Genomic DNA, 25,547 nt, shown 5'->3' with positions numbered 1-25,547 from the left:
CTTCATGCTTCATGATTTCTTCCTGGTTTACCCAGTGTTGATTTCCTGCAGAAGTGGTTGCCTTGGTGGATTTCATGTTACGGTGGTACTTCGCGTGACGTAATGTAGCTCATCGTGTGAATTTCCTCGTTCTCGAGTCTAATTGGCATAACTTAGCTCAAAATTCTCGCACATACATCGCGTCAAGAAGGATGTCAAAACCGGACCTACTCGCTGAAATCGCGAGATTCAACTCGCAAACCGCCGGCAGAGACAAGTTATTTCGGTTAGTTTGATCCTGCTCCAATCTCTGCGCGTTGATTCCGGCAAATAAGTAAATAAACAGTGGTCATCCCGCAACAGGGAATTCATGATTCATGGTGTGGCTAGTTGATATTTCCGTATAAGTATTTTAGGACAGAGCCTTCGACTACGCTGTTCACAGTGAATCGATGTCGCTGAAGTAAAATGTACTGAGAAAAAGCTGTCGTTAGGTGCACTGTCTCCTCATAATCTCCCAAGACATTTCTGACAATTTTATTCCATTGGTTCCTTTGGCCTCTGTCTAGTTTGCTACAGTACAGCAGCCGGTTCATCTGGTACGTCGTACAGAAAAATTCAACCCGCCGAGATTTGGTGACGAAGTTCCAAAACCTCGAGGTCACTTTCAGCTCTGGCAGGAGACGTAAGTGGTAATTTTAACGCTGAAAAACAATTACGTTGACATTGTTTGACTACATATATAGTTTTGTTTTATACCGGCAACATCCAGAAATTATGTGCTTATGTCCTTACAGTGTTACGTCTGGGCCGTTTCCTCGATGGACTGCATAGTGCACTGGCGACAATTGGGTTGCCAAACGTTCCACTAAGGCTCTGCCTTACGCTGACACGTCTGGCATACGCTCTTTACATGCTCGTCGACAACTTGGTGTGGTTGCATCAGGTCGGGCTCATAACTATAGACAAGTAGGTTTCATTTTGACTTTTCCACCACCCAGGCCCTGAAGTCTTCTGCATTTGACCAGAAGTTGACCAGGGTCACACTCACTTTGTTACAAACACAACTGCCTGCTGGTCATGTCAGGCTGTGTGGTCCATACCTTTGAGATGGCCGCTGTCACAGTGGATCACTTTTTGCGAACATTTAGACAAAATTGCATAGGCGCAGGCGAGCTAGTGGGCAGACCCCATACTAAAGAAGCCTGAACTATGGCCATAGCACAGAAAGGACACTACATGAACCACTCAGGCTTGTGCTGTTTGTGTCGTGTGCCTTCTGTGTTTTGTGCATAGCTCAGGTTCTTTATTATGGGGTAACGTTTGGTGTACTACAATACTGATAAACTGATGATAAGCTTATTTTTTTGTAAGGTCAGCATTAAAAATCATTAGGTCTCGGAAGTGGTCCACTACCGAAGAAAGATCAAAATAAATATTGGAAAAATACCGAAAGGAAATGACGTTATGAGCAGCATATATTTGGACTTGACATGACGTGAAAGAGTAAACGTGCAACAAACTAGAACCTATACCATTGAAAATTTGTCATATAGAGCAGATATGTGTATTAATTAATTTATTAATTTATTTAATTATTTATTCAAGATACCCCAAAGGTAAAGAGACATTGTCATTGTTCTCATAAAGACTAAGAGTATGAATTAGTAACTAAGGGGTACTATAAATTACCTTTCTAATTACACCATAGTACTTTGAACCTTATTGCGAAAGGGCTCATCATTTCATTCCCCACATCACCAACTCCCCATTCATCATCTTAAAAATAAAGTTGTTGTTATTTCTTGTTTTCTTTTTCTGCATCCCAGGATCGTTCAGGGACACTCTTAATATCCTTTTGTTTCATGCCTCGTGGAGAAGGAGCACCGTGATGTTTATTTCAATATAGTGTCATTCAAAAGCAAAGCAATGGGACATATCTGCTGGCACCACTGTTCTAAGGTTGGACAGTACTATCAGCTGTAATTTTTTACCTCATAATGCAGCATATGAATGAGTTGCCCTGCGAAGGAGAAGATAAGTTCCCTATCGTTACTTGCGCAGACTGTCGTGATCATTGCATAGGGGTATAGAAGGAGGAACCAGTGATAGCCATGTTTCCAGAACAAACTGAGGCCCACATGCCAGCTTTCGTAGAGGAGTTTTTGTGGCCTGAAAAGATGTAAGCGTATTCTTTGAGCCTTCATGTATGTATGTATGTTCTTTTTGGACACCCCTGTTTCTTCATCCCAAGCAGGTCACCCTTAATTTCCTTTGCTGTTACTTCTTCATTGGTATGGTGAACACCAAAATGAGTGCCCATCCGAAACCACAACTTGGAAGATTTCAGTCATCCATTGCGCAATAAAAAGGTTTTAATGAGGAGTTTCTGTTGAAGTAGAAACATCGGACATTATGCCAAGCACGCTAAATTTTTCAAGAAAGATCACGTTGTGAGCACAAATTTCATTTTTTCTGTTTTATTTTTTTGCTTTCTACTCACAGGGACGGATGGTACCATACGGCCAACAAACTGTGGCTTGTGTCTGCTGTGGCGGCCCTTGCTCGAGACCTGTACGAAGTCTCGGAGCTGCTGACCCTCTACCTGGGAGGGGGCGGAGCGCCTGCCCTACGATCAAGGTGCAAACAAATCAGCACCCTGTCAGAGTTAGGAGTCCAGTTTCTGACAGTGCACAGAAGTCTGGTCTTGGACCTCGTGAAGAACTTTGCCGACTTCTGGCTTCCTTACACTGCACTGGGGTACACAGGCCTAAGACCCGGAACCATAGGCCTGCTCGGCATTATTTCGAGCTTGGCCGGCATTATGCCGATGTTTCAGCCGTCACTCAAGCTGGTTCCAAGTTAAGGAGACCCGCGGATGTTTTAGGGCATTAGTCATCTAATGACATTGAGATCCTGTAGATTGTGTCGGTGGTTTTCGGTTTCTCATGTCGTGTTGCGGTGCTTGGTGTGTTCTGATGTGAAATATGGGGTTCATACACACTGAATGAAAGAATGACATTGTCTTAGTCATGTTCTTCATCATCCATGTGCCAGATTGGTTTTCTGTGCAGTAAGAGGACCCCCGCCTCGACTTCCTCAAAGGCACTTTTAAGAAACACCCAGTTACTTCACTGCTCATGATAATTGCATTAGGTCACGTTTTTCCTTCCAATACTGATGATGTGGCAGCTGTCCTAAAAGCTTGTTTTTCCTTTCACGTGTAACATATTTTAGTTTAAGCATGCATAACTGCATCTTAGATTGTTACACAGGGTGAAGCACACAATGGAAATTCTGAATACCTACTTTGAATCTAAAAAAATTCTTTTAAAGCTTCTTTCATAAGTGGACAGTGACATGACAAGGATGTGAACGTGAAAGAGTGGTGGCAGGTATTATAATTGGTGACGGGAATTCTTTCTTCAAAGACAACAAGGTCTGTGATAATAAAGTGCTGCATAGCAATATAACTTTGACTGTGGTTTCTTTCTCGATCGACCTGATGTTGATGTCCCATAACCACTTTTTGCCTGGAATTAAGTGAAGTAATGAGGCTGCACAGCTGTTCTACAATTAGCTATTCTTACATCTGAGGTGTGTCATTTTTGGCATACTTGATTTGCACACAACCTGTGTATGCAGACTACATTTCTTTTTCGAAGTCACAACCCTGAGCCCAGTTTGAAACCTTTTTGCAAAAGAATATGTGTAGCGCACGGTTGCACTGTTGATCGTACAACGAACTTCGACATAAAAACTGTCCATGCAGGCACTTTTCTTTTCTTTTTTCTTTTTTTTTGGGGGGGGGGGGTGAGATTCCTTTCTCCGAGCATGTAGTGGAGGAGAGGGAAATCCAACGCATAAACTGACGTTTTGGGAAAAAGGCGATTCCCCCCTGCTGCATCCAGGTATGTTTCCTTTTATTTCTTTTGCTTGTTTTTTTTAGGTCAGTGTAGCTGTACGCAATTTTAGGTTTAATTAGTGTCGGCTATAAGCTCACCTAACACAATCGCAAAACACAATAAGACAAAGTCATAACATTATAAAAATGAAAATATGGCGAAACAAGAAATCCACAAAGTATATCCACAGCGTCAGAGCAGACGACATCCAAACCGCGTCGTCTGCTACACAGCAAACCCACTCTTTCTTTCCGGTTTACTGCACGCCACGCAAAGAGTAAGTAATACCTTAGTCGTAAAGGGAGAAAATGACATTTTTTGCCACTTTTTTCTTGACAACCAATGCATGGGTAAGTGAACGATTTTGATAGTCGACGTAAATAAAGCCGAAAAGCGGCCGACCCCTCCTGTGTACTGCGTTCCTGTGGTAACCGGCATCGCCGCTGATTGGGGGAGGGTAAAACACTCAACGCCGGAAGAATCCTTCACGAGAGGTGCAACCATATGATCAGGGTGCTCGCCAATCACCGTCTGCGAAACTGTTTATTGTAAACAATTTGTTTACAAGGCCCTTGAAGTCTGCAAGAGAGCCCCGTACGACTTCGCCATGTTGCCGTAGCAGCGTTGATGTGCGAGCAGACGAGAGGTCAGCTGACTTTAGGAGCCGAGGGAGGGATGGCGACGACACTCCTCGCCCGAATTTGAATGTGGCGTTACTGTGATCTTGCAATTAAGGAACTGTTGCCCAACTGTTATTTCTTTCCACCGGTTCGTGCACAAAGTGTCCTCAAGAGTTGACCGCCAACACCGATTTGGGATTGTTACAGCCGGATCAAGATCGGAAACGAATCGGAAGGACTTGGTTGCCTGATTGTGTTGCTCATTTGCTTTTAGGCTTAGTCTAATAGGTGAAGTTAACCCTAACGACGGTCTGTGATCAAGCGACGGAAGAAACTTTATCAGGTAAGAAATCGGATCTTCTTCGTTCTCAGCCTTTTGCTGGAAGGTAATATCGTTCGGTGTACTGACTAGCGTGTCGAAGTTCATCGTTCGCACTGTCGAATTGTGAAGAGTAGCGTATTTAGGGGCCGATTTTCCGTGTAATAATCTTCTTACCGGCGTCCGGTCTGAAGTTTGGAAGTCAATATAAAAAAAGGCGAGTGGCATGGCGATCGGATTTGGAGAAGGGTCTGGCAGACTTGTGCAATTTTCTGAGCATCTTTATTCCCTTCCAGTGGCATGTTATTGTGTGCGAAACTTCGTGCTGGATGAATGAGTGCATGGTGTGAAGCGGGAAAATATGTTTCTGCGCGTGTAGTAAACTTGTCTCAGGAGGGGACGTGTCTCGATTTAATTGTTCTAAGAGACTAGGCCTACGAATCGATTGCTTAATGTGTTGGGCTCACTAAAAATAGCCGTCTGCAGCGCGCCACTAGCACATTTTAATGAATGGTGTGTTGTTGCGTTTGGAAAGGTTGTGCTTCGTGGCCTGTTAATTATTCGCCAAAATTGACCTCCCCCTCTTGACTGCCGTTGGTTCAAGGACGGCGAATGTCTTGAGATATGCGTCTCATCGATTAAACTGACGACAGTGTTTTGATAACTATGATTGGTTTTGCCAACAGCGGTTTTCAAGTGACACCGTTTTCACTGGGCCTTTGGTGACATCGGTCTATATATAGCACAGTAAACGCGGTTGGAATTATGTGCCTTTTGAACTTTTTCTTTTTTGTGTGTGGACTTCGCGGGGAGACAATTTGAGTCACATCTTGCCAGTGGTTCAGCGCCAAATCTGTTTTCGGACCATGTCATAGGTTTTGGCCTGTGATTAAGGCGACGCTGAACTCTCCTCAATTTGAGACTTGGGCGTTGCTTAATATTCTGCCTGGAGGAAAATAATTTCTGAGCAGCCGTCCCATCTGCTGTTCACTGCAAAAATATAAGCATAACATCCTTGTGATGAAACTGCAACAATGACGTACACGACGTTGGACGTCTAATGCTGACACAATATTTTACTTAGGCCGCTTGTTGGAGATAAGAAGCGAGCTACGCATGCAGACATTGCACGTAAACTAACTCTGAATACGTACATGAGTTCTGTACTGTCACCGGCACATAATAGATTTTTGGGAGAATAGCTTCAGGAGTGATATAAGTACGTGTGCCCCCCATCGCACTTGCGTTCACGAGCTGTAACAAACGTGCCTTAAATTATATAGAGACGTTTCGTGTCCGTGCATGCATTCCTTAAACTGTGCAACATGACACGCCTTCCTTTAACGTAATGCCTTATATATGTACCATCCGACTAAAAAACTAAAGTATCCTAACAAACCATGTGTTCATATCAGCGCAAAGGTAGTGATCATATTGTGAAGGCATTGATGAAATATCCAATGAATCAGTCCTAAATTTGATGGAAACTCTGTTAATGTTATTGACAGTAAAAGCAAAACATAGGGGATCGTGTATCTGATTCACGTGATACTTGCATTCCAAGTTGGACAAGAAAATGACACGTCATCCCTTCACTCTGCAATTGTTTCATTCTGACCTCCAATTTAACTATCTCTACAAGTGACACCGTGAAATCGTATACAAAATTGAGTTAGGTTAATTTATCAGTGCAGGTGAATGAAATGTCGCACAAAACGTACATTATTTCACCTCACCAAAACCTCAGATCGCTTATTCGTTTTCAGCGACATTTTTTGTTTCTTCCCCATTAGCAGAAGGCAGCCGTCTGCTTCCGCCGGGGATTAAACAAATATGGCGGCCGCTTCGGTTCTCTGCTCTCCTCGATATTATTGTTGAAGAAACGACGCTTTTGGTCGAGGAGGGAGGGCGGGGGGGATGTTGTGCAACTGATCAGATCGGCACGGACCGTGTCCGAACGGCCTTCATTGGCATATGCCACATGCCGCAAATGCCCGTGGTCGCTTTTGCGGCAGTTAGTCATGGGGCTCGGGGAAGATTTTAATTGCGGATCGGTTCGTGAAAATCATCATGGCGTCGTGAAAATGTGTCGCTCTTTCGGGTTGCATTCTCTTCGCTCGCTCTCTTCCGTCTTCTATCTATTCTCGGGTCGGGAGGTGAGCGCAATACGGGAGCGGCGGTGTCTGTCTGAAGTGAGAGGAGAGGAGCTCCATTGACTCTCGAGTGGTGGGAAGGCGTTGCTTTCATTTCGACCACCCTCTTATCCGCTACAAAGTTGAATGCAAATAAAAAGAAACAAATGTGCCCATATAATTTGTTGCTAACTTTAGACCGGAATTTTCATTGGTTGTGGTTCTGCTGCGAGATCTCGACAGGAATTAGCATTGTACTGTTTGGAGTTCCCCGTCAATGCACCAACACACTGACTCAGGTTCAGGGTTCTGCTTGCCACGTCCTGACAGCACTGCGCCCCAATTTGGGGCAGTGGGTTCGCTTCGGTACCAGTTTGAGTAGTGTAGGGGAGTAATAGCGGTTCGAACTCACTTTCGGTGGACCAGTGATTCCCCCTTTATTTATTTATTTAGTCGTTATCGAAGATTGGGCTTTCCGTCAGCGGACTTCAATAGCTTGATGACATGTGCAACTTGCTTTGCTACGCCCCCGTTCGCGAGTGACGGGGGCGTAGCCCCCGTCAGAATGAAAAACAGAATCAGAATGAAAAACACAGCAGAATGTTGGATAAAATTATTTGTCATTCATGGCTATAATTAACCGCGAGCCCCCAAATTACTGTAATTGTTCATTTTTGTAAGGTAGTCTTCTTGGCTCGTTTCTGGTGGCGAGGTCGAAAATAAAGAAGCAGACGACAGGGAAAAAAGACGACGTTGATCGCAGACGACGGGCAGCGAAAGCCCGCGCGTGTTGCAGACGACTGCTCGCTCCCTAGTTTGCTTCGTAGTGAGCGAAAGCTCGTAGCCCGAACACGAGAACGTCCACAACTCTCGTATATGGTCCGTGTATCTTCACATAGAGCGACGGCTTCGCGAAGCAGAAGTTGCTGACATTGCAGATGACGGGGCACGACGGCTCGGATAATACGAAGACGTGCGAGACGAGGAAAAGACATACATTGAGTAACTTCCGCTGATAAGCAGGCAACTGTTAGATTTTCCTTTGTTGTTATTATTTCTCAAGTTATAAATCCGATGTGCCGTGTATGTTCCGGAGGAAATGATAAACGTCACTGTTGTTAACTAACAATGCTAGTTTGCATCCGATCCCACGTCAACGGGTCAACGCAATGTTCACTTAAGTAAAATTCGATGACAGCCTACCACCGAGAAGTCTGCACATTCCGAACCTAGAAAAAGCCATAGAAGTTTCCACGTATCGTAACTAATGTGCCCGGCGTTTCAACCAAGGTTTTTGTGCATCTAACAACAACTTACTTTATTTAAATGATGATAAGTAGGGAGTTTCATCGCCAGGGGCGGATACCCTACCCCATGGCTGGAGGTAATGTGGTGAAATGGAATATTGAGTCGCCACACATCTAAGAGCAGTATATCCCGCCGCCTCAACAATGCTCCGAGGTCGAGCGAAAAGCGTTTCTCGTCGACGTGGTGGTGGTAACGCTGGTGGTCGTCAGTTCACGTCGTCTATATTACGTAGTTGCGTAATGGGGCAGGTTTTACGCTGACCCTTCCAAGTGTTCTTCCGTCTCCTGCGCTGGGCTCGTATATTCTAGCGCGCCGGAGAAGTTTTCACCCAAGTTGCTCTCGGTGCCATCCCATCCAAGTGTTAGATGTCAAGTGTCATTCATACCTTGAGCATCCTTATTCTCACACGTCCGGCGAGTGCCCCTTTTTTTTTTGCGCTTTACTTCGGAGGCTTGCGTGGAACAAAATGAGAGGACGACGAATTTCGAGTCTGTCATTTGCAATTTTAGCTCACCTTTTCTTCACTGCGATCTTGTGCTACCGCATTGGACTGAAATCTCTCTGTTGTAGTTTTCTTTGTCTCGGATTTACCCAAGGGCTCGTTTCGTTGCCGAAAAAGAAGAAAAGAGTCGGGTGATCTTGTCGGTGTATTTTCTCCCCGTATGCGAATAAGCCCCTTTTGTGGGAGCTACGCCCCCTTTTGCTCCACGGTGCGTTTTTTATTTATATTTTCGAGCAAAAGAAAAAATATAGTTTAGCTGTTTCTTCTTCTTTTTTTAAGTTCAGTGTCTCCGGCTCACGTGATGAGATCCTGCAGTTCGGACTTCCTGAGCTAAGGAGAGCGGAGTTGACTTTGCGATAATGCTCATGGTGTAGTCCACGAATTAGTGGTTGCCCTGCTCCGTATGATCAGCTCGCATGCCTCCGGCTGAGGTGGGGAGAAGAGAGTGGGGGGTGGCGGGCGGAGGAATACCTCTTTCCGCGTCTTCTCCGCTCTTCATTCTCTTCTTGTAATTGGCTGCTGCCGGCGATTCGTTGGCGCATTTTTGCTTTCCACCTCTCTTCATTCTTTCCGCCATTGCCAGATTTTTCTGCATTGCGCGGTCTCTGTTCTGTTCTGTCTGTACGAACGCGCTAGTCCAACATATCGATTTCTTAGTCTCCTTTTTGTTTTGACTATCTTTACATTTTGTTTTGTTTGTACGGTATTTATATGAGTATAAAGAGAACGAAGGGGTTGATGGGATCGCGCTGTCGCCTCGCGCTCTTCTCATTGGCTGTTTCTGAAGCAGACGACGAGGGTTCTTGAAATGGCCGGCTGCACGGGAAGGAAGGTTTGGAAGAAGAAACACAAAATGGCGGAGTATAAAAGTTAACATAAAGAAAAGGAGAAATGTCGCTCGCTCGGAAGTCTTGTTCGGTTGCTATGGGGTATCGGTGGCTGCATAGCAGATGTGGCAGCAACGGAGCTGATAGGAGAGACGCGCGCTTTTGTTGCAGACGATTTTGGGTAAGCGACGGAAACTGAACTTATTGGTAGTATTCGCAGCGCATAATTACAGTGTCGCTGTATTCTACCGCTTTTCTTTTTTAAGAGAACAAATTTAAACGGACTTTTTTCGAAACCAAACACGGCGTGTTCACTTGAGAAAATACCATCGTAAATTGGCAATCCTCCAGCGGCACAACAACGTCTCTTGGGCAGGCGTAGCAGAAACGGAAACAACTGAAGTGTGAGAGCTTCCGCCACAGGAAAGCGTGTCGTTGTAACTTCGCATAAGTACAGACTACTACTGGCGATGTTAACGACTTCGATACTCACGAAAACCACATTACTGACATGCCATTCGCGGTGTCGCAAGAGAGCTTTTGAATGATATGCAGCCAATCAGTCACATATATGCTGCGATGCCAAGTGAATGCGTCGTCTGCCAGACTTGTAGAGTCGTTTGGGGTGGGGTTTGTGTTTGGTCGCGAATGTCTGAATCCGGTTTGGTCACGGGCCGGCGCGGCCGACCCGAATTTTTGTCTAATTATAAAACGTAGCAGCAGCAGGGCAACACTGGGCACTGCTGTTGCGCGTTTTCTCGCGCGTTTAGGGTGGTTGACCCGCGCGCGCTGGGGAGAATCAGGCGGACGCAGAAGGGGGACAGAAAGGGGGCATACCCCCCCCCCCCCTTGCGCACCTAAAAAAAAGTCGGGACCCAGGAGAATATCTTAGATCTGGCGATAAACGTGCTGCATAACGTAAATGAGTGGGAAAGGCATTTTAGTAGATACAATCAACTCGTTCAGATTGAACAGTCAGCGAAGCAGTGAATCTTTCACCGCAAAATAGTTTAATGCGGGCATTTTTTCAATCAGTACGCGCAATCCTTTTGTAGTGACTGTGAGTCTGTTCATCAACCAGCAATGGCGTTGTTCGGTATACCATATACTGACGTGCAGTAAAATGATTCGTGCTTTAACGTTTGTCTGTACTCAGTAGTTTCTTAGTGGTTAACTTGAAGGCACAATTATGGTTAAAGCTAATGCTGCAGAGACCTGCCATTACTGTGACGTCAGCAAAGTTCAGTGACATTTACAGGGCAAAGAGAGAAAGACAATTACGATGACAGGCTGACACCGGAAGTTGTGCACCACAGGTGCGGTCGACGTTGGTCAATGTTGTTGCCTTTTCGACATGTAGTGGAGTTATCGAAGAGGATTCAGGCCCAACTGTGGCGAGAGTTTTCACATGCGGGAGAACACAAATTGTGAACCGCTTAATATGTGCTGCATCGACTACCCATTTGAAGAGGGCACCTCATTTCCCATCTTCCAGCAGCTCCATGCTCATTGTCTCCGTTGCATTTTGCTTTATACTTCGGTATTTTTGTTTGGCCGACCTAGTTCCCCCGGCTTTTTGCATCGGCTGTTAACGTCAGTCCTCCTTTTGATTTCTCCTGTCCCGACCGGAAGCGATGTGCAGCTTTCGGATAGTCTCTCCGAGCGTTAAAGTCTGCGCTCAGTGAGGAAACAATGGTTTTGCAGATGACAAGATTGCAGAAGTCAATCGTCGACATACGTCACTGAACGTAACAGAAGAGCTCGCAAGTGGCGTGCGGTTGCCAACGCTGTTGCGTGGAAAAGTTTCCATCCGAGTTCATTTGATCGTTTTTCGCGAGTGCTCGTCGACAGTTAATACAATTGGCTTCGCGCCACTTATGCCTCTCGCTGAACCCAATCACATGGTTTTGGAACTGTATATGCAAAGCATCTGTGGCGACGGCTATTGTTTTCCGCATCTCAAGGCCAGCTCACTCAGCTACGCGGTAAGGCTCTGACGTGTCAAACAACGGCGACGTTTCCGAGAGTTTCGCGCTCTGTTTACGCGCACAAAAAATTGTGCCGTTTTTGCGCGGCCGTGCGCTCGTTCCTTCTATCGGAGCAGACGACCCTTCTGTTGGCGACCTCACGATAAAACATTCGACCTTGCCGAAAAACACTCTGCGTTCAAAGTACGAAGGCTCGACGCGCTTGAATTGGAATAAATTTGCTTTTCATATAAAAACGTCGCGGGGAACGGCGTTCCCAGTGCGGGAGCAGACGACAACGCTATCATCTGCTACCAAGAGCGGGAAGGAGAAAACCGGAGATCCTGCAGGGATCAATCGCCGGGAGGGCTTGTTTGTTGCGTGCGACGTGCGCGTGGGGGCGCCACCGTGAAAGAAGCCAGAAAGGAAAATGAAGCAAAAATGGCAAAAGGGTGGACACGACGAGTGGAGGGGAGGCGAGAGGTCTAAAATGGCGGCAGCCGTGCCTCTTTGTTCGTTGACACTGTCGGTGTCCATGTGTCCTGCGGTTCCTTGGCACATTTCACCGTTTTCCTGAACCAGAGAAGAGCTCGGGGGGTAAAACGTGCAGACCATACGGCTTCCACTGGACGGAACATCCAGCCGCGGGATTCAAAGTGCCGCCGTAAGCTGATCGGCTCCTGACGATCCGATCAAGGAAACGAAGGAATTAACTCTTCGCTCGTTCTCTTCGGTGTGTGTTGCTTCGCGTGTGCGGCGTGTCGTTTTGGATACAAGCAGCGGGACGGATGTCAAACAGCAGGATAATCCGAGTGTTGTTAGATACGAGTCCATCGCTGTGTTTACTCCCGAAATAGAAGAAACAAAACGAGAAAAAGTCAATCGTGACATGTTCATTCGCCATGGACGGAAGAAAGAAGACTGGCAAACGAAAAACCTGAGACGGTAATTAACGAAAAGTTCGCCATTTTGAGAATGATGCCGTGACCCGATGTTTACCGAAATGATCGGTTCGTTCAGTTTGATCGGAACATAATTACGCTTGGTTCTAGTTCTATACCTGCGTCTGTTTGGATGTGTTTTTGTGGGAGGCAAAGCGCTCGCGTCCGGTTGGCGTTTGTATTTTACATCACGTGGAAGTGTTGTTAGTTCGGAGTTCCGTGAAGTGCTGCTTGCTTCCCGTTTTGTAGTTCTCGCGGAACTCATTTGTACGAGGTTGCACCGGTGTTCGTTTTGGAGCAGTCTCGAGGATGATGGCACGTGTGTCCGAATTATTACTCCAGCTTCTCGGGCGAGTTGTGAAACTAATTTGGCGCCGTGTAGTTGTCGAACTTGGAAACGAGTTCAACAGAGGTCGTTGGTAAGCGTGTGTGCGGAAAAAGCCGTTGCCATTCCGCATTGAGCTCCTTGTGAGCTCTGTAGTTATCTAGAAGTAAAAACACGGGATGCCAGGCTATGATTAGTCTTATCAGCCAAGACTCATTCTTCGCGTACATATCGAAGGTCACAATATCGGTCTCGCGTCTTTGCATTGGAAAATAGCGGTGGAAGCTCCGCTTTGTGAGAGCTGAATCAATGACCTCGGAGTCCGAGACATAAATATCCGGAATTGTAAGAAGGATTAGGAATATTTACCATGTCACACCTTCCCATCCACATACACACACACACAAAAAAAAAAGAGCTAGGGGTGAGTAGCAGCAGATCCTTCCACATAGTAGGAAACAGTGATTTATCCAGATATCCCCTACACCCCCCAAATGTTCAGTAACACCCCCCTAACTTCTGCACCTGTGTACCCCCTAGGGGGGGGGGGGGGGGTGCCCTTGCGATTTCAGCTTTAGACACATGTCAGTAATGACATGTTAAGGTGTAATGATGTAACTATAATAATGGGGTTCCCCATTTTTTCCAACTCCCCTCCAGGCTTGGGATTCTGGATAAACCACTGGTAGGAAATTACGTGGAAAGGCATGAAACTAGAAGGGGAAAAAAAGCCTTGCGTGCAATACCATGAGTGCAATACAGTCTGGTGTATCAGAGCGGGGTCCAGGTATCCTAATCCGCCCTCAATTTCTGCAGTGCTTCAATGGGGCTCATGCAGTACATGTTGCATTGTCCTACACTGAGCCCCCATTATTATTATTTTTTAATTATTATTATTATTATTATTATTTATCCCAGAAAAATCCTGCACCGCCTCTGGGCACAGTGAATTATGAAGCGTTGAGGGGGATAACTTGTACTCTCGCTAAGTGGGACTAGGACAGTGCCAAAACCATGGATAGTTGACGAATTGTACAGCAAGCCGAGCACCGTCTGAAGACCTGTTGCACGAATTTTGGTTCTCGCAAATCACTTTTACGGTCAATTTTTATCAAAAATGCGAAAATATTTACCACGTGAGAAAAACAAACAAGAAAAGAAACACTTCTACAGTAAGATACATCTTGGGAGGATACTCATTGGCTGAAAGACATGCACTTAAAATCAACACCACATACATACAGAAAGACAAGACACAATCCGGGCCATGGGACTAGACAGCACAATAGGTAACACTCTTCTATTTACGGCACAAGCTGGACCCTGAGGCTTTACCCCCTTGGAACGGGCGGTAGCTTGCGCCACCTAGCCTAGAACTAGAGTATTACAGTTCGAACAATCATGTACGAGCGCCTGTGCGAGTATTAATCTTGGTAAAATTATTCCTAGCCCATCAACTGTTTAGACGTTCCCTCGTGTTTTGTGTAACCAAAATGTTAACTTGTCTCTGTCGTCTCGAAAACCCACTGCTTCCTATATGGCCACATCATCTTGCGCCGGCTGAATTTCGATAGGACATGTTCCGCGATCTCTTCTTCCTGCCCACTTATACTGCATGCTTTGCCTGTGATTTCCGAATATTTATCTACATGGGTTTTTGTTCTTAGCATCCCTGTCCTTGCCTCAAGCAGCAACGTGCTCCCTCTAGAATTGTCAAAAATTCCCGCTGATCATATTTTCTTTTTATGTTCCCTGTACATTCCGAGTGACGGTTTCGCTTGCATGTTACTTGCCCATTGTCTAGTTTTCAATTCTCTTACCCTAGTCTTTATACTTTTTTCCCTGCTTTCCTCATCCCAGGTTAAATACGTAGCAGACAGACATCTAGTCCTCATGTGTTTCATGTTTTCCTGGCCCACATCTTTTTGTTTAAATTCCTCAGACGTGCTTTATATCTAATCTTACTTTTTGCGTCTTACCATTCAAAAACAAAAGGCATCCCGTGTTCCAGTGATAATCCCACGTTGCACACAAAAAAGGTGCCATCTGTTCGGAAATCACAGAAACACATTGTGTTGCGATGCATCAAATTATCCCCCAAAAGGTCAGAGACACTCTTATAGAAGAGCTTGGTCTTGGAAGCCAATTCTGCATGAACCTGTCAAGAAAAGACGACTTGAACTTTGGTCAGTAGGAAGCAGGTGCAGCTCCTAGCAGGAATTGTCAGGGATTTTTTATGCGTTTTTAAGCAGTGGAAACCTGGAAAAGTCTGGGAATTTGAAGGCTGCAATTTGGTAGACACCCTGGTGTCTCTCTCTCTGCTGTATGAGTTGCATATGTCATACCACAGTGTATTATGTCACCGTTTGCATGCTGAAAGAAACCGGAAGAATTATGTGTATTATATTTCATTAAATACGAAACACCGAGTACAAGAGTTCATACAAAAATATTGCCTTTGTGTCTGCGAACTTGTCTCAAGCTTTTATGAAAAATAGACAAATTTTGCGCTAGTGTGTGAGAAAAATATCACCAATTGAATCCATTTTATGCATGAACAAACTATTCGGTCAGCAGACTGGAAGAATATTCAGGCCACACTATGAACACACCGAGAAAAATGGATGATAGTAAAAACCATGAACAGAGTCTTGTTGCAACATTAATGGGTGAAATGTTACAGAGGAACAAAAACCTGAAACTATATCTGTACCCTCTTGGGAGGAGGCGCAGGTCTGAAATGGCCCGTTGCAGTCTTAGCAGGCTAGGTAAACATGCATGATAATCTCTGTGTAAATAATCCAGATGTCAGAATGTAGATATAAGCTGTTTGTTCACGAGCATTCCTAGTTTTCCTGTGTGGTATTGTCGAGGAATACCACTACATAAAACTGCGCTCAAGTAATTATGCTCCATTGCAACACTATTTGAACCAGGCACAAAAGTAATGACCGTCTGTATTTTAAAGAGAGGGACATACTCAATAGGCAGCAACAGTAACCTATCTGATGGACTGTGCACATGCCGTTGTCAAGGCAATCCTTTGCACACCTCTCAAAGTTGCAAAGTAATCAGTTCCAGCTGTATGGTCATGTGATCAGTTCAAGCCGTGTTGAAACCTGTTAAAGACCTCAATTGAATTGTGTTTTCTGCTTTCTATGCTGCTGCCTAAAGACAATGTTATCTTATTATTGTTGTCTGTATCTTTACTTGCAGATTGCTTAGGAATGTCTCATCTATTTAAGTTATGTCCTGACAGCATCATTGCAAGGACAAAACACTGGTAAATAACGCTCATTTTTATTTCACTAGCGTAATTTTTGAAGTGCTGCATGGCTAGTAGGAGGATAATTGAAGTTATTGGATTGGCACCACAGTTAAGAGGAAAACACGTTTTATCGTATGGAAGTAACTTGTCTGAGGCAGTAACACACAAACATAAGCGTCAAAAAGGTGCAGGTTCAACTTTTGCTGCTGTCTGTCTGTTTTCAACCACTGCCATATTTCAATCTTGCATGTTTTATCTTTAGAATATAGTAGTACGAGCCCATGGAACTCCACTCAAAATTAGGCTGGTCCTTGTTCAGCAAAATTGTGTTTTCTCTCTTGTTTATCTTCATCATGTCAAATGAATCTCGCAAAGGATAAATTGTGCAAAAGAGAGACGAGCACGCAACATTGCAATCAAAACTTGACCTTACCACATGGCTGTCTCTGTTTGCCAGGCTTGTGACTTTAGTAGAATAGAGACATTGACGAAGTTGAGTGCGTACCTTTTTTGTGCGTGGAGTAAAAGACCGCATTTGCACCGTATTTGTACCTCCACGCGATAATGAAATAGAATACGTTTAAAAATTGTTGGGTCATTATAAACAAGCTGCTGCTGCTCACACATAGTGCTCTTGTTTAAGAGACATCGATGCCACAAGCTTTACGATCTCAGTGCATGAAGAGTAATACACAACATTGACATTGAAATTTAATTTGACAGTTAATATAGTCTGAGTCAACTGGGCTAGTAACCTTAGCAAAAAGAGAGAGAGAGAGAAAGAAAAATGCATATCAGCAGGAATGGCTGTTCCTATTCACTAAAGTGAGCTTGGTTTTTTAGACCTCAGGGGTCTGCCACCACGAGTTTTTATTTTTTGTGACGCGGGGCAGGGTCTAAGGACATCATCTGCTGGTCCTTTCTTTGAAGTTCCCAATCCCTTTCGCGACCCTCTGGCAGAACCTGTCACTACTCCTGTGGGGGGTTGCAACCCATAGTATGGGAAATGCTGCTTCAAGATATTGATATAGCATAGCATTGGATGGCTGAGCCATAGAAGAATTGGGTGGTTCTAAATTAAACGTATTTTTATTCGCGTCGTATTAATTTTCGTGAATCGTGCGTTCAGTCATTTGCGAAGTTATTTGCGAGCATTTAATTTCGCGTTACGTTTATATAAATAAATAAAAATAAAAATACGTTTACAATGTGTGTAGGAATTCTTACAGTTCTGAGTTCGCCATTTACTTTCTTGTTTTTGTCCCCTGTGTGCCTCTTAGTTCACCGAGCAGTGAAGGATACATTAAACTAACTACAACAATAAGTATGTGACGGATATAACGCTGGCTTTGCTGATGTAACCACGACTATTGCAGATGTAACAACACGAAAGCGTTTGAGGCAAGATGTCTGAGGTGGGGCCACGGCACTTGGCGTCATCCGAGGTCTTCAGATCTGCCACACGGCAGGACGGATGGCCCCTCAGCCGAAACAATTTCAAACGAGAACCCCAGCCAGACTCTGAACCCATGGAGGTCGAAGACCTGTCCGTCAAGTAAGCTTTAAAAAAAAAATTCAGGATAATTGTGCAGTTCCAGTTGTAAAATGTTTTTGCCTTGTATCAGCAGAGTTCCTGGTCTGCCTTGACCCTTTTCTGAAAGGGTCGGGCCAGGCTTTGTGAATTTAGAGTGTTCAGGATGCCTTTTGCTATCATAAATATGTGGCATGTGCTTACTGCGGTCCGTGGTAGGGATTTTGGGACATATATATCGGCGACAACGAGGAGAGGTGTGGTTTCTTTCTTTTCTGATTGGCTGAGATACGCATGGAAGTATTTGGGGCTCTGTAATGTGGTGGTGGCAAAAAGGGAAGCAGCCAAGAAGAACACACAATCCCAACAACTTTATTTGAATGATGATGATGTAGGGAGTTTCATTGCCAGGGACAATACTCTACCCCATTGCTGGCGATGATCTGATGTAATGGAATAATGGGTAACCTCACAGCTCTTTCTGTGGCAATGTCTTGTCCACTTGTTTGAGCAAATTTGATGTGCCGGGACGACAGCCCTTTCCTTTTTCATGCTTCACAGATGAAGGTTTGTAACTGTTAACTTGATCCTCTAGAATCAAAAATTACAAAGATAGCCTTTGCGTTACTTTACTTGTAATGTAGAGCCTGAAGTTTTCAGGAAGTATTTTTCCCAATTCAGGGGGTAAAAATCGGGGGGTTAAATCAACATGTGCTCTAAATTCATGCGAATTTAGGTGGAAAAACTTTCAGTATGCTAACTTTGGGGAGAAAGCTAAGTGCACATTCCTACAGACGTTTTAGTGAGGGCAATTTGCCCGGTAAAAATCTGGTTTCACTCTAAAGAGGCAACCTTCAATCCAGGGTGCAAATCTGCGAAAAAAACGGGTTAAACCCTAAAACTTCGGGCCCTATTGGTACAACATGCAACGGTTCAAAAATTGTCCCATTCATCTTATGAGGTTGGCAAGCTACACGTAAGCCGAGTTGCAGCATCACAGGAATACAGTGTGTCTTTAACACCAAAAATGAGCCCTGTCAGGAGATGGGGGGGGCTTTTGTTTTCAGTATTTAGGTCATTTTTTTTTCTGTCCATTTCTCCTTACGGTTTTTTAGTACCGAAACCTGCTAAGATGGCGTTGCGTCTGTCCAGGAAGGAGAGTCCACGTTCCACCCCAGCCCCTCTTGCCCGGTCCCCCTACTTATTGACCAGTCCCAGTAGCGACGGGGGCGTGGACCTCAGCACCTCGTCCCGACGTCGAGAGACTCCGCCCCTCGTGCACATGAGGCACAAAGGGCTGATGCGCAATGCCGATGACATCATCATTCTGTCGGATGAAGAAGCTGGCAATGCCAGGTTGAACGGGCACCATGCTCACCTCAATGGGAGCCCAGGTCTGGAGGAGTGGGAGGCACCCAAGAAGAGGAGAACGCCCCCTGCCCTGGGGTCGCTAGGAGAGGAGGAAATTAGGAGGAGGAGGACATTGGTGAGGAGGCTGAGGGAAGAGCTGAGGAACGAGGAGATGAAACTTGTGCTGTTAAAGAAGGTGAGAGGGACATGTTTTAGCTCTGGGCAGAAATATGTAGACGTAGAGATGGCTGTTCGAAGTTCGGGATCACTTCCTGAAGCTTCCACAAAAATTAAGTGTGCTACATGAATTCCAAAATATAGCTTGTTTATGTGACTTTGATATTCGGGCACAATTTCACAAGTGCCGGATCTGTTGAGTCATGTGACGTAGTGTGGAGTCCACGTTATTTATGTAACTATTATTCAGACCACTCCGGAGAGAGTTATGGCTTTCTTACTTACCTAACTCGTGTACACGCAACGAGAAACAAATTATTTGCTTTGAATCCTTTTAAAGCACAGTCGTGCCTCGTTAATATGGACAACTCAAATTATGGACGACTTTTGTGAGGACCAAACTTTTTCAATGCATTTTCGTCTCGTTAATATGAAAACTCGCTTTTCGGACGATGGACAGTTCAGCAAGGTACAAACCATGTGTAGTCCATGTATTTTCGTCTCGTTATTACGTACGGTATCAATACGGAGGGCAAGCCTCTCCCCACATTCTACGGGAGAACTTTTGAAAGCGGGAGGTTCCGTTGTACAAAGGGAGTTGTGCCCTCCCCTTCACAGCCATCCACTCAAGAAGTATAAGAGGAAAGTTTTTTTTTTTTTTTTTTTTTTGTGGACATGAAAGGCCTGGAAAATCCTGTATGACGTCATGACTGTTCCCAACACGTCCACGGGCGATTGACCCCCGTGCAAGGAGTTGTGCTTTTAGTTAAACTTAGTGCAGTCGCTCGGCAGCTTAGGAGAACAGAGGCGGTACAGTTGTCAAGGTGAGTTGTCAGGTTCTGGCGTCGACTGCTTGAGCAGCAGCCTCTAGGTGTTGCCGACATGTTTTGCTAAGCTTAAATCGATGTGCAACCAAGTATACCTGTAAGGAGTCACAAATTTGGGAATTTTTTCAATAAACCTTCAGCATTGTTTTTTTGTTATTTCCTCGGTATTCGATAATATGGACGATTCGCTTTATGGACAGCTTTGGTCGGGGACGAATGTGTCCACGCTAACGAGGCGCGGCTGTACATTTCACTGTTTTAATGCGATAGTTTTTTGTAGGCCCACGAACTTTGACAGCTGTGTGGATTGTCCCCTGTAACACGAGTACTTAAACAGCATTTGGAAGAATGTCCAGAAATGCAGCCAGTTGTTCTTTTTTTTATTTTATTTTATTTTAGTATATTTCTCATCACGCTTGCTTTAACATACACTACTGGTCCTAGGTTTATGGACGTCTTGGATTTAGGGTTAACTTTGGGGGCAATTATTAAGTCGTCGGTCAACGAATTCTGATCGTGATTGAAACTTTGACATCAGGTAAGGCAGAGCCAATTACTGAAGGAGACTGCGACGTCAGCAGCGACAGTGGCAAACAAGGCTCATGCCCCTTCATCGACACCCATGGCAACCTCCGCTCCCCGTAGTGGGGGCAACCCTCCACCTCCACTAGTCAGGGGATCTCCGGGCTCCACTCCACAGCCCCAGACGGGAAGCAAGTCTCTCACCAACCATCACCACCACCACCACCATCACCATCATCATCACCACCATAGTGGGGGAAGCATCAGGTCACCGGCAGATTCGGTGAGATACTTTCCTTCTGTGAAATTGACACTGTCGCACTCCTGGAAACCAAGTAAATTAGCAGATAAGATTATGTTTTGCAACTTTCTGCGGATGTATTGTGCATATTGGTCACTTGTTATGGCTTCACAGTAAAGAAAATACAGGATGTGCATTTTGGATAACAATGTTGAGTTAAATCGGCGTGATTAACTCTTGGCACGAGGTGGTGTGGAACGTTTGCTATATGCAGTACAAAAATATGCAAAATTGTATACTGGTGTTGTTGTTGTTATGAAAAAAAAATTACTATGTCTACAATTTTGCAGTGTTCAGAATTATTGTAAGCACTTTCCACTCTAGTCCTAGGAATGTAAAAGAAAGATACGTGACATTGTGACTCTTGGTCATGGCTACAGCCCCTAGCTTTCTACGGTGGGTAATCAACATACCCCCAAAGTGGAATTTAGAAATCTGCGGCCAAGAGAAAAACAAGCAAATGATGTTGCGGTATTCTCCACTTTCGGACTCGTCCTGCATGCTTCTCCAGCCTTTCGTAGCTTTTCAGTGCACAAAGAAAATTGGACCATATCCTGACAATTTCTGTCCGGGTGTTACTAAATTCTCTTTCGTCGTGGGTCATTCAGCCGTCTTAAGTGCCAACAGTATCACCCACGTCAGGCATTGCAGCCGCGACTGATTGGGTTTAATCTGCGAAAGTGTGGCAGATCAGTTGAAATCCTTACGTTGTTCTGTAATATATATATATATATAGAATATTCAAAAAAAACAACAAAAGAAACATACTATTCTGAGAGGAGTAGCAGGTTCCACGTGACATGGCCAATTTCACAGATTCTCCTAGCAACAGCGAGAACATTACTGCTCTTCACGAAACTTTGCAAGTCTGACAGCATCTGTGGTGAGAAGACTGAAATCCGCCTTTGAGGGGCAATGTTGCCAGACGCCTTGGTAGATTGGGCACCACACGATGTCACAACCCTCAAAACTATAAAGGAATTTTACGACACTTCCACTTCACGTAGGGAGGCAAAGCTTTTTGGGGGGAACACTGTGTGACACCTGGATTGCAATGGCTTAAATTCTGTAAGATGCTGAAGACACAAGATGTCGTCCGTAGTCTCACTTTAACCAATTCATAGCGCAAGTACGAAACAAGCCCAGGAGATTGTAGGCTCACGTTTTTCGTGCTTACAATCTCGTTTCAGTCGCCTTCTGTACAGCAACAGCTGCCGCCTCCCCTCGTCGGTGGCGTGCGTTTGGGTTCCAATGCTTCCTCCACTGTTGCCGGCATGCTTCTCCACCAACAGCAACAAAACCACGGTCTATTGAGGGGGCCTGCATCTCTGACTCCCAGCAGCCTGGCCAGAGCCCTTAGTCAACCAGCAGCAGCACACAGCAATGCCATCGGCTACTCTTCGTCAAGTCAGCAGAGCTCTGTTCAGCAGCAGCAGGTGGGCTGGGATGCCTTGTTGCTGTCCTCCTTCCAGAATACGGTGACTCTTTTGCAGAGATCTGGTGGTGGGGGGGATGAGGTAGTCGGTGCTAGTCGTTCTAGATGCGTGTACCTGTTTTGCCAGGAATGTTGAATGATGACCCAGTCTCATAACGTTTGTGTCGCTGAGAGAATGCAGCTGGTGACGTAATCTTTTCCGTGCAGGCAACCTCACTAAGCAGTTCCAGTCCCGCCCCCACAAACGACGGACAAACCCCGGCTCAGCGCCAGGCAGCAGCCAAGCTGGCTCTGCGGAAGCAGCTGGAGAAGACCCTGCTCCAGATCCCTCCTCCGAAGCCTCCCCCGCCTGAGATGCACTTTGTCCCGAACGCGAACAACCCCGAATTTGTCTACCTGCTGGGCCTGGAAACAGTGGTCACTTTTCTGACGGAGGGGGAGACCCCATCACCCCCTCCCCCGGCCCCTTTCTCCTGTCTCCAGTGCGGCCTGGACTTTACGGCCGTCTGGAAGTGGCAGGACATCCGCGGTGCCAGTTCTTCGCGGAGCCGACCGCCGGTCATCTGCGAAGCCTGCGTCACCTCCAACATAAAGAAGGCGCTAAAGGCGGAACACACTCACCGCCTCAAAACGGCGTTTGTCAAGGCTCTCCAACAGGAACAGGAAATAGAGCAGAGACTGGCAGGGGGCGGAGCACCGTCCCCACCTCCGGCGTCCACTCCTCCGCCTGCGGCACACTCGCCCCGCCTCGGCACCGGGGCCGCCAACTTCCTGCCGAAGCTGACGCCGCAGCAGATACTGCAGGCCCAGCAGCTGCAGCAGCTCGCGCAGAGCCTGCCTCCGCCTCAACCTGCGCACATGCTGCCCTTTGGGCCCCTCCTGGCAGCGTACTCCTACCAGATGCTGGGCGGAAAGTCGCCTTCTGCCGAGCTGCAGAGGCAGTACCTCCTCGACATGATCCCTCCTCGGTCGATGGCACAAGGGTCCGTGAACTGGAAAACGTGACGGAAAGAACTGGAAAGATGTGTTATAGCGGGGGAGGTGTGAACTTGGGGGGGGGGTCTCCTTGAAGTCCTCCGGACTATTTCGTTTATTTCTTTCCTCACGGCAGTGCCTGTGAATCTCAGTACACAAATAACCAGTGCTACTGCTCCAAAGGAACTATTGTGGACAATCAGATGTGATTGGAAGCACGTTTAAAAAAAAAAAAAAAATCCAGGACATGGCACGTCCCGTAACTTTCGTCTGTTCCTGCTATCATTCTCCTGGATCTTCTCTGTTCAGCAGTCCCTGAACTTCCTTATCTGCAATTTGTTGTATTTTTCTTGTTTGTATACTTTTTTTTCCCCTCAGCAAGTCCTCTTTTTCCTGAAAGTGCAATACTGACCACATAGTTCAAATCTTTCCTCTCCATGTAATCAAGGCCCGTCGTGAACGCGAGGATGTGCTAACTGCCATGTTTTCCTTCGCCTCTGCATTTCTTTCTTTTTTTCTTTCGCTTGCTGGAAAATGCGTATGTGCCCCTGGGAAGAGGAATTCCGTTTTCTAAGTAGCTCCTGAAGTTCACAGCAGTACGCCGAGGGGCTGAATGTCCAGCAGATGTTGGACGAACTGCTACGGGCCTGCTAAAGTGAATCACGTTTCCACAGCATAATGTCACGATCACGCGAAGTACGAACTGTATTTGAAGCTTTCAAAGGGTCGTACGAGTGTGTCTGTTTCTAAAAAAAAAAGGAGAAAATGAAAGGACTTTGCTCACATTTTAGACACATCTTTCCCTCTTTCAATGAGTGAGGAAGCCAGCGTGTGTGTGCATATGTGTGTGTGTGTTGAACAGAAAACAAAAATATCACCTTTTATGACAGTATTTAAAAAAAATGCACCTTCCCTTTGAGTCAGTCTGTGTGCATGTGTGTGAGTGGTGCAGCTTAAAATTTTCTTTCTGTAAAAGTTAACAATTTGTGTAAAGGGCTTTGCAGTGTTGGGCACAGCAGATGAGATATAAGGGATGAAAGATTCGCTGCACGGAGAGAGTATTTGTAAACGGAGCTGTTCATGGCAGGTTTCAATAAAGCTTGAACCGGTTGAGTTCAAAGGATATGGAGGTTTTGATATATTTATTGGAGGAAATCATTCAGAGACAACTTTTAACTCAAAAGCAGTAGTGATGGGCAAAGTATCCAAAACTGTACTTTTAGTACAAAGTATGTGGCATCATTGGTACTTGAAGTACTGGGGAAAAGTACCTGTCAAGTACATTGCAATGCTGGTTTGCAAAGTGCCACGTGTCACTGTTTAGTGGTGGCAAAGTTTGATGAAGCGGTTCTCCTGAAGTCCAGCTAATTAGTGCTTACTTATGGATATGAATCGTAAGAGCGTAATTTGCATTTACTACATTACATCTGCACAGGCAACCAGCTGTGCTAGTGGAAAGTATGTTTCCTGGTTTATTCATTAGTACAGTGCTTGGTATACTATGAAAAAGGTGCACGGCACAGCAGTATATTTTCTTGTTCAAACATACTTTGTGTTTGCAGTTCCAGTTGGGCACTTGGTGGGAAAGGACAAGAGAAAAGTACTTGAGTAAAAGGACAAGAGTACAAAGTACACAATTGGAAACACAGTTAAACTAGTACTTGAATATGTGGTACTTCAATTTCTCCCCATCACTATCAAATGCTTGACCATCTAGGTTGCTCTTTGTAAAATCTTGGTGTGGAAGCAGATGCTTTCCACAGTTGATACTGGTGGTTAATTGCATGCCGTAGATTTTGCCTCCTCCTCAGAGTGGGTGAAACAGAATTCTACGTGACTTGGTTGATGAGCAGCTGTTGCAAGCATGGACGTTCCGAGAGGTGGGGCCTGTGGCCCCCCTCTATGTCTCGCAGGTTGGCATGGCCAAATGTCGTCACAATAATCTGAATCTTCATCACCGGATCCCCCTACATATCAGATTTTTTCAATTGTCATTGTATTATCCAATGTCTGTTGCTTTCACGCTTTACCACCCCTTGGAAGCTCTTTGCCCCCTCCCCTGAAAACAATCCTGGGATCACCCGTGGTTGCAAGCAGTGACTTCGTAGGAGCCATCCCTATTGCTTCTCACGACAGCCATGTCATCTCCAATTGATACCTGTTGTGAAATGCAGGCATGTCAGTTTCGGACGAACAGGTTCAGGTTCATCTTTTTCCTTGTACCGAAAACAAGGGATGCTTTTATGTTTGTGTTTGCGTTGCAAAGCGTCTGTGACTAAAGTGGCGAACAGGGAGGGGTTCTATAGGGACTTTACATGGGAGAGGAGGATTTCCCC

The 25,547-nt window shown here is 45.5% G+C and overlaps 2 protein-coding genes across 5 annotated transcripts; both read left to right on the top strand.

The window, feature by feature from the left end:
* The first annotated feature begins 13 nt into the window (after window positions 1–13).
* On the top strand, window positions 14–3,458 carry LOC135387595 (peroxisomal membrane protein 11B-like). Its single transcript, XM_064616715.1, has 4 exons — window positions 14–265; window positions 549–664; window positions 777–948; window positions 2,485–3,458. Exons 1-4 carry the CDS (start codon window positions 192–194, stop codon window positions 2,843–2,845), a joined length of 723 nt encoding a protein of 240 aa, XP_064472785.1. The 5' UTR covers window positions 14–191; the 3' UTR covers window positions 2,846–3,458.
* A 941-nt stretch (window positions 3,459–4,399) lies between these two features.
* LOC135389046 (transcriptional repressor p66-beta-like) lies at window positions 4,400–24,336 on the top strand. Of its 4 annotated transcripts, none has more exons than XM_064618991.1 (7): window positions 4,401–4,847; window positions 16,042–16,108; window positions 17,470–17,648; window positions 18,777–19,170; window positions 20,517–20,783; window positions 21,992–22,279; window positions 22,444–24,336. In XM_064618991.1, the coding sequence occupies exons 3-7, from the start codon at window positions 17,500–17,502 to the stop codon at window positions 23,239–23,241; spliced, it is 1,896 nt and encodes a 631-aa protein (XP_064475061.1). In that variant the 5' UTR covers window positions 4,401–4,847; window positions 16,042–16,108; window positions 17,470–17,499; the 3' UTR covers window positions 23,242–24,336. The 4 variants fall into 4 exon arrangements, with proteins under 4 accessions (XP_064475063.1, XP_064475061.1, XP_064475064.1 ...); XM_064618994.1 differs by having other exon boundaries at window positions 4,402–4,847; window positions 21,992–22,237; XM_064618992.1 differs by lacking the exon at window positions 4,401–4,847 and adding an exon at window positions 12,014–12,504.
* Window positions 24,337–25,547: the final 1,211 nt, after the last annotated feature.

The sequence above is a fragment of the Ornithodoros turicata genome, chromosome 3 (genome assembly GCF_037126465.1).
Source record: "Ornithodoros turicata isolate Travis chromosome 3, ASM3712646v1, whole genome shotgun sequence".
In the NCBI taxonomy this organism is placed as follows: Eukaryota; Metazoa; Arthropoda; class Arachnida; order Ixodida; family Argasidae; genus Ornithodoros; species Ornithodoros turicata.
Note: the sequence above shows the minus strand (reverse complement) of the source record. Positions and strands in the feature narration are given on the sequence as shown.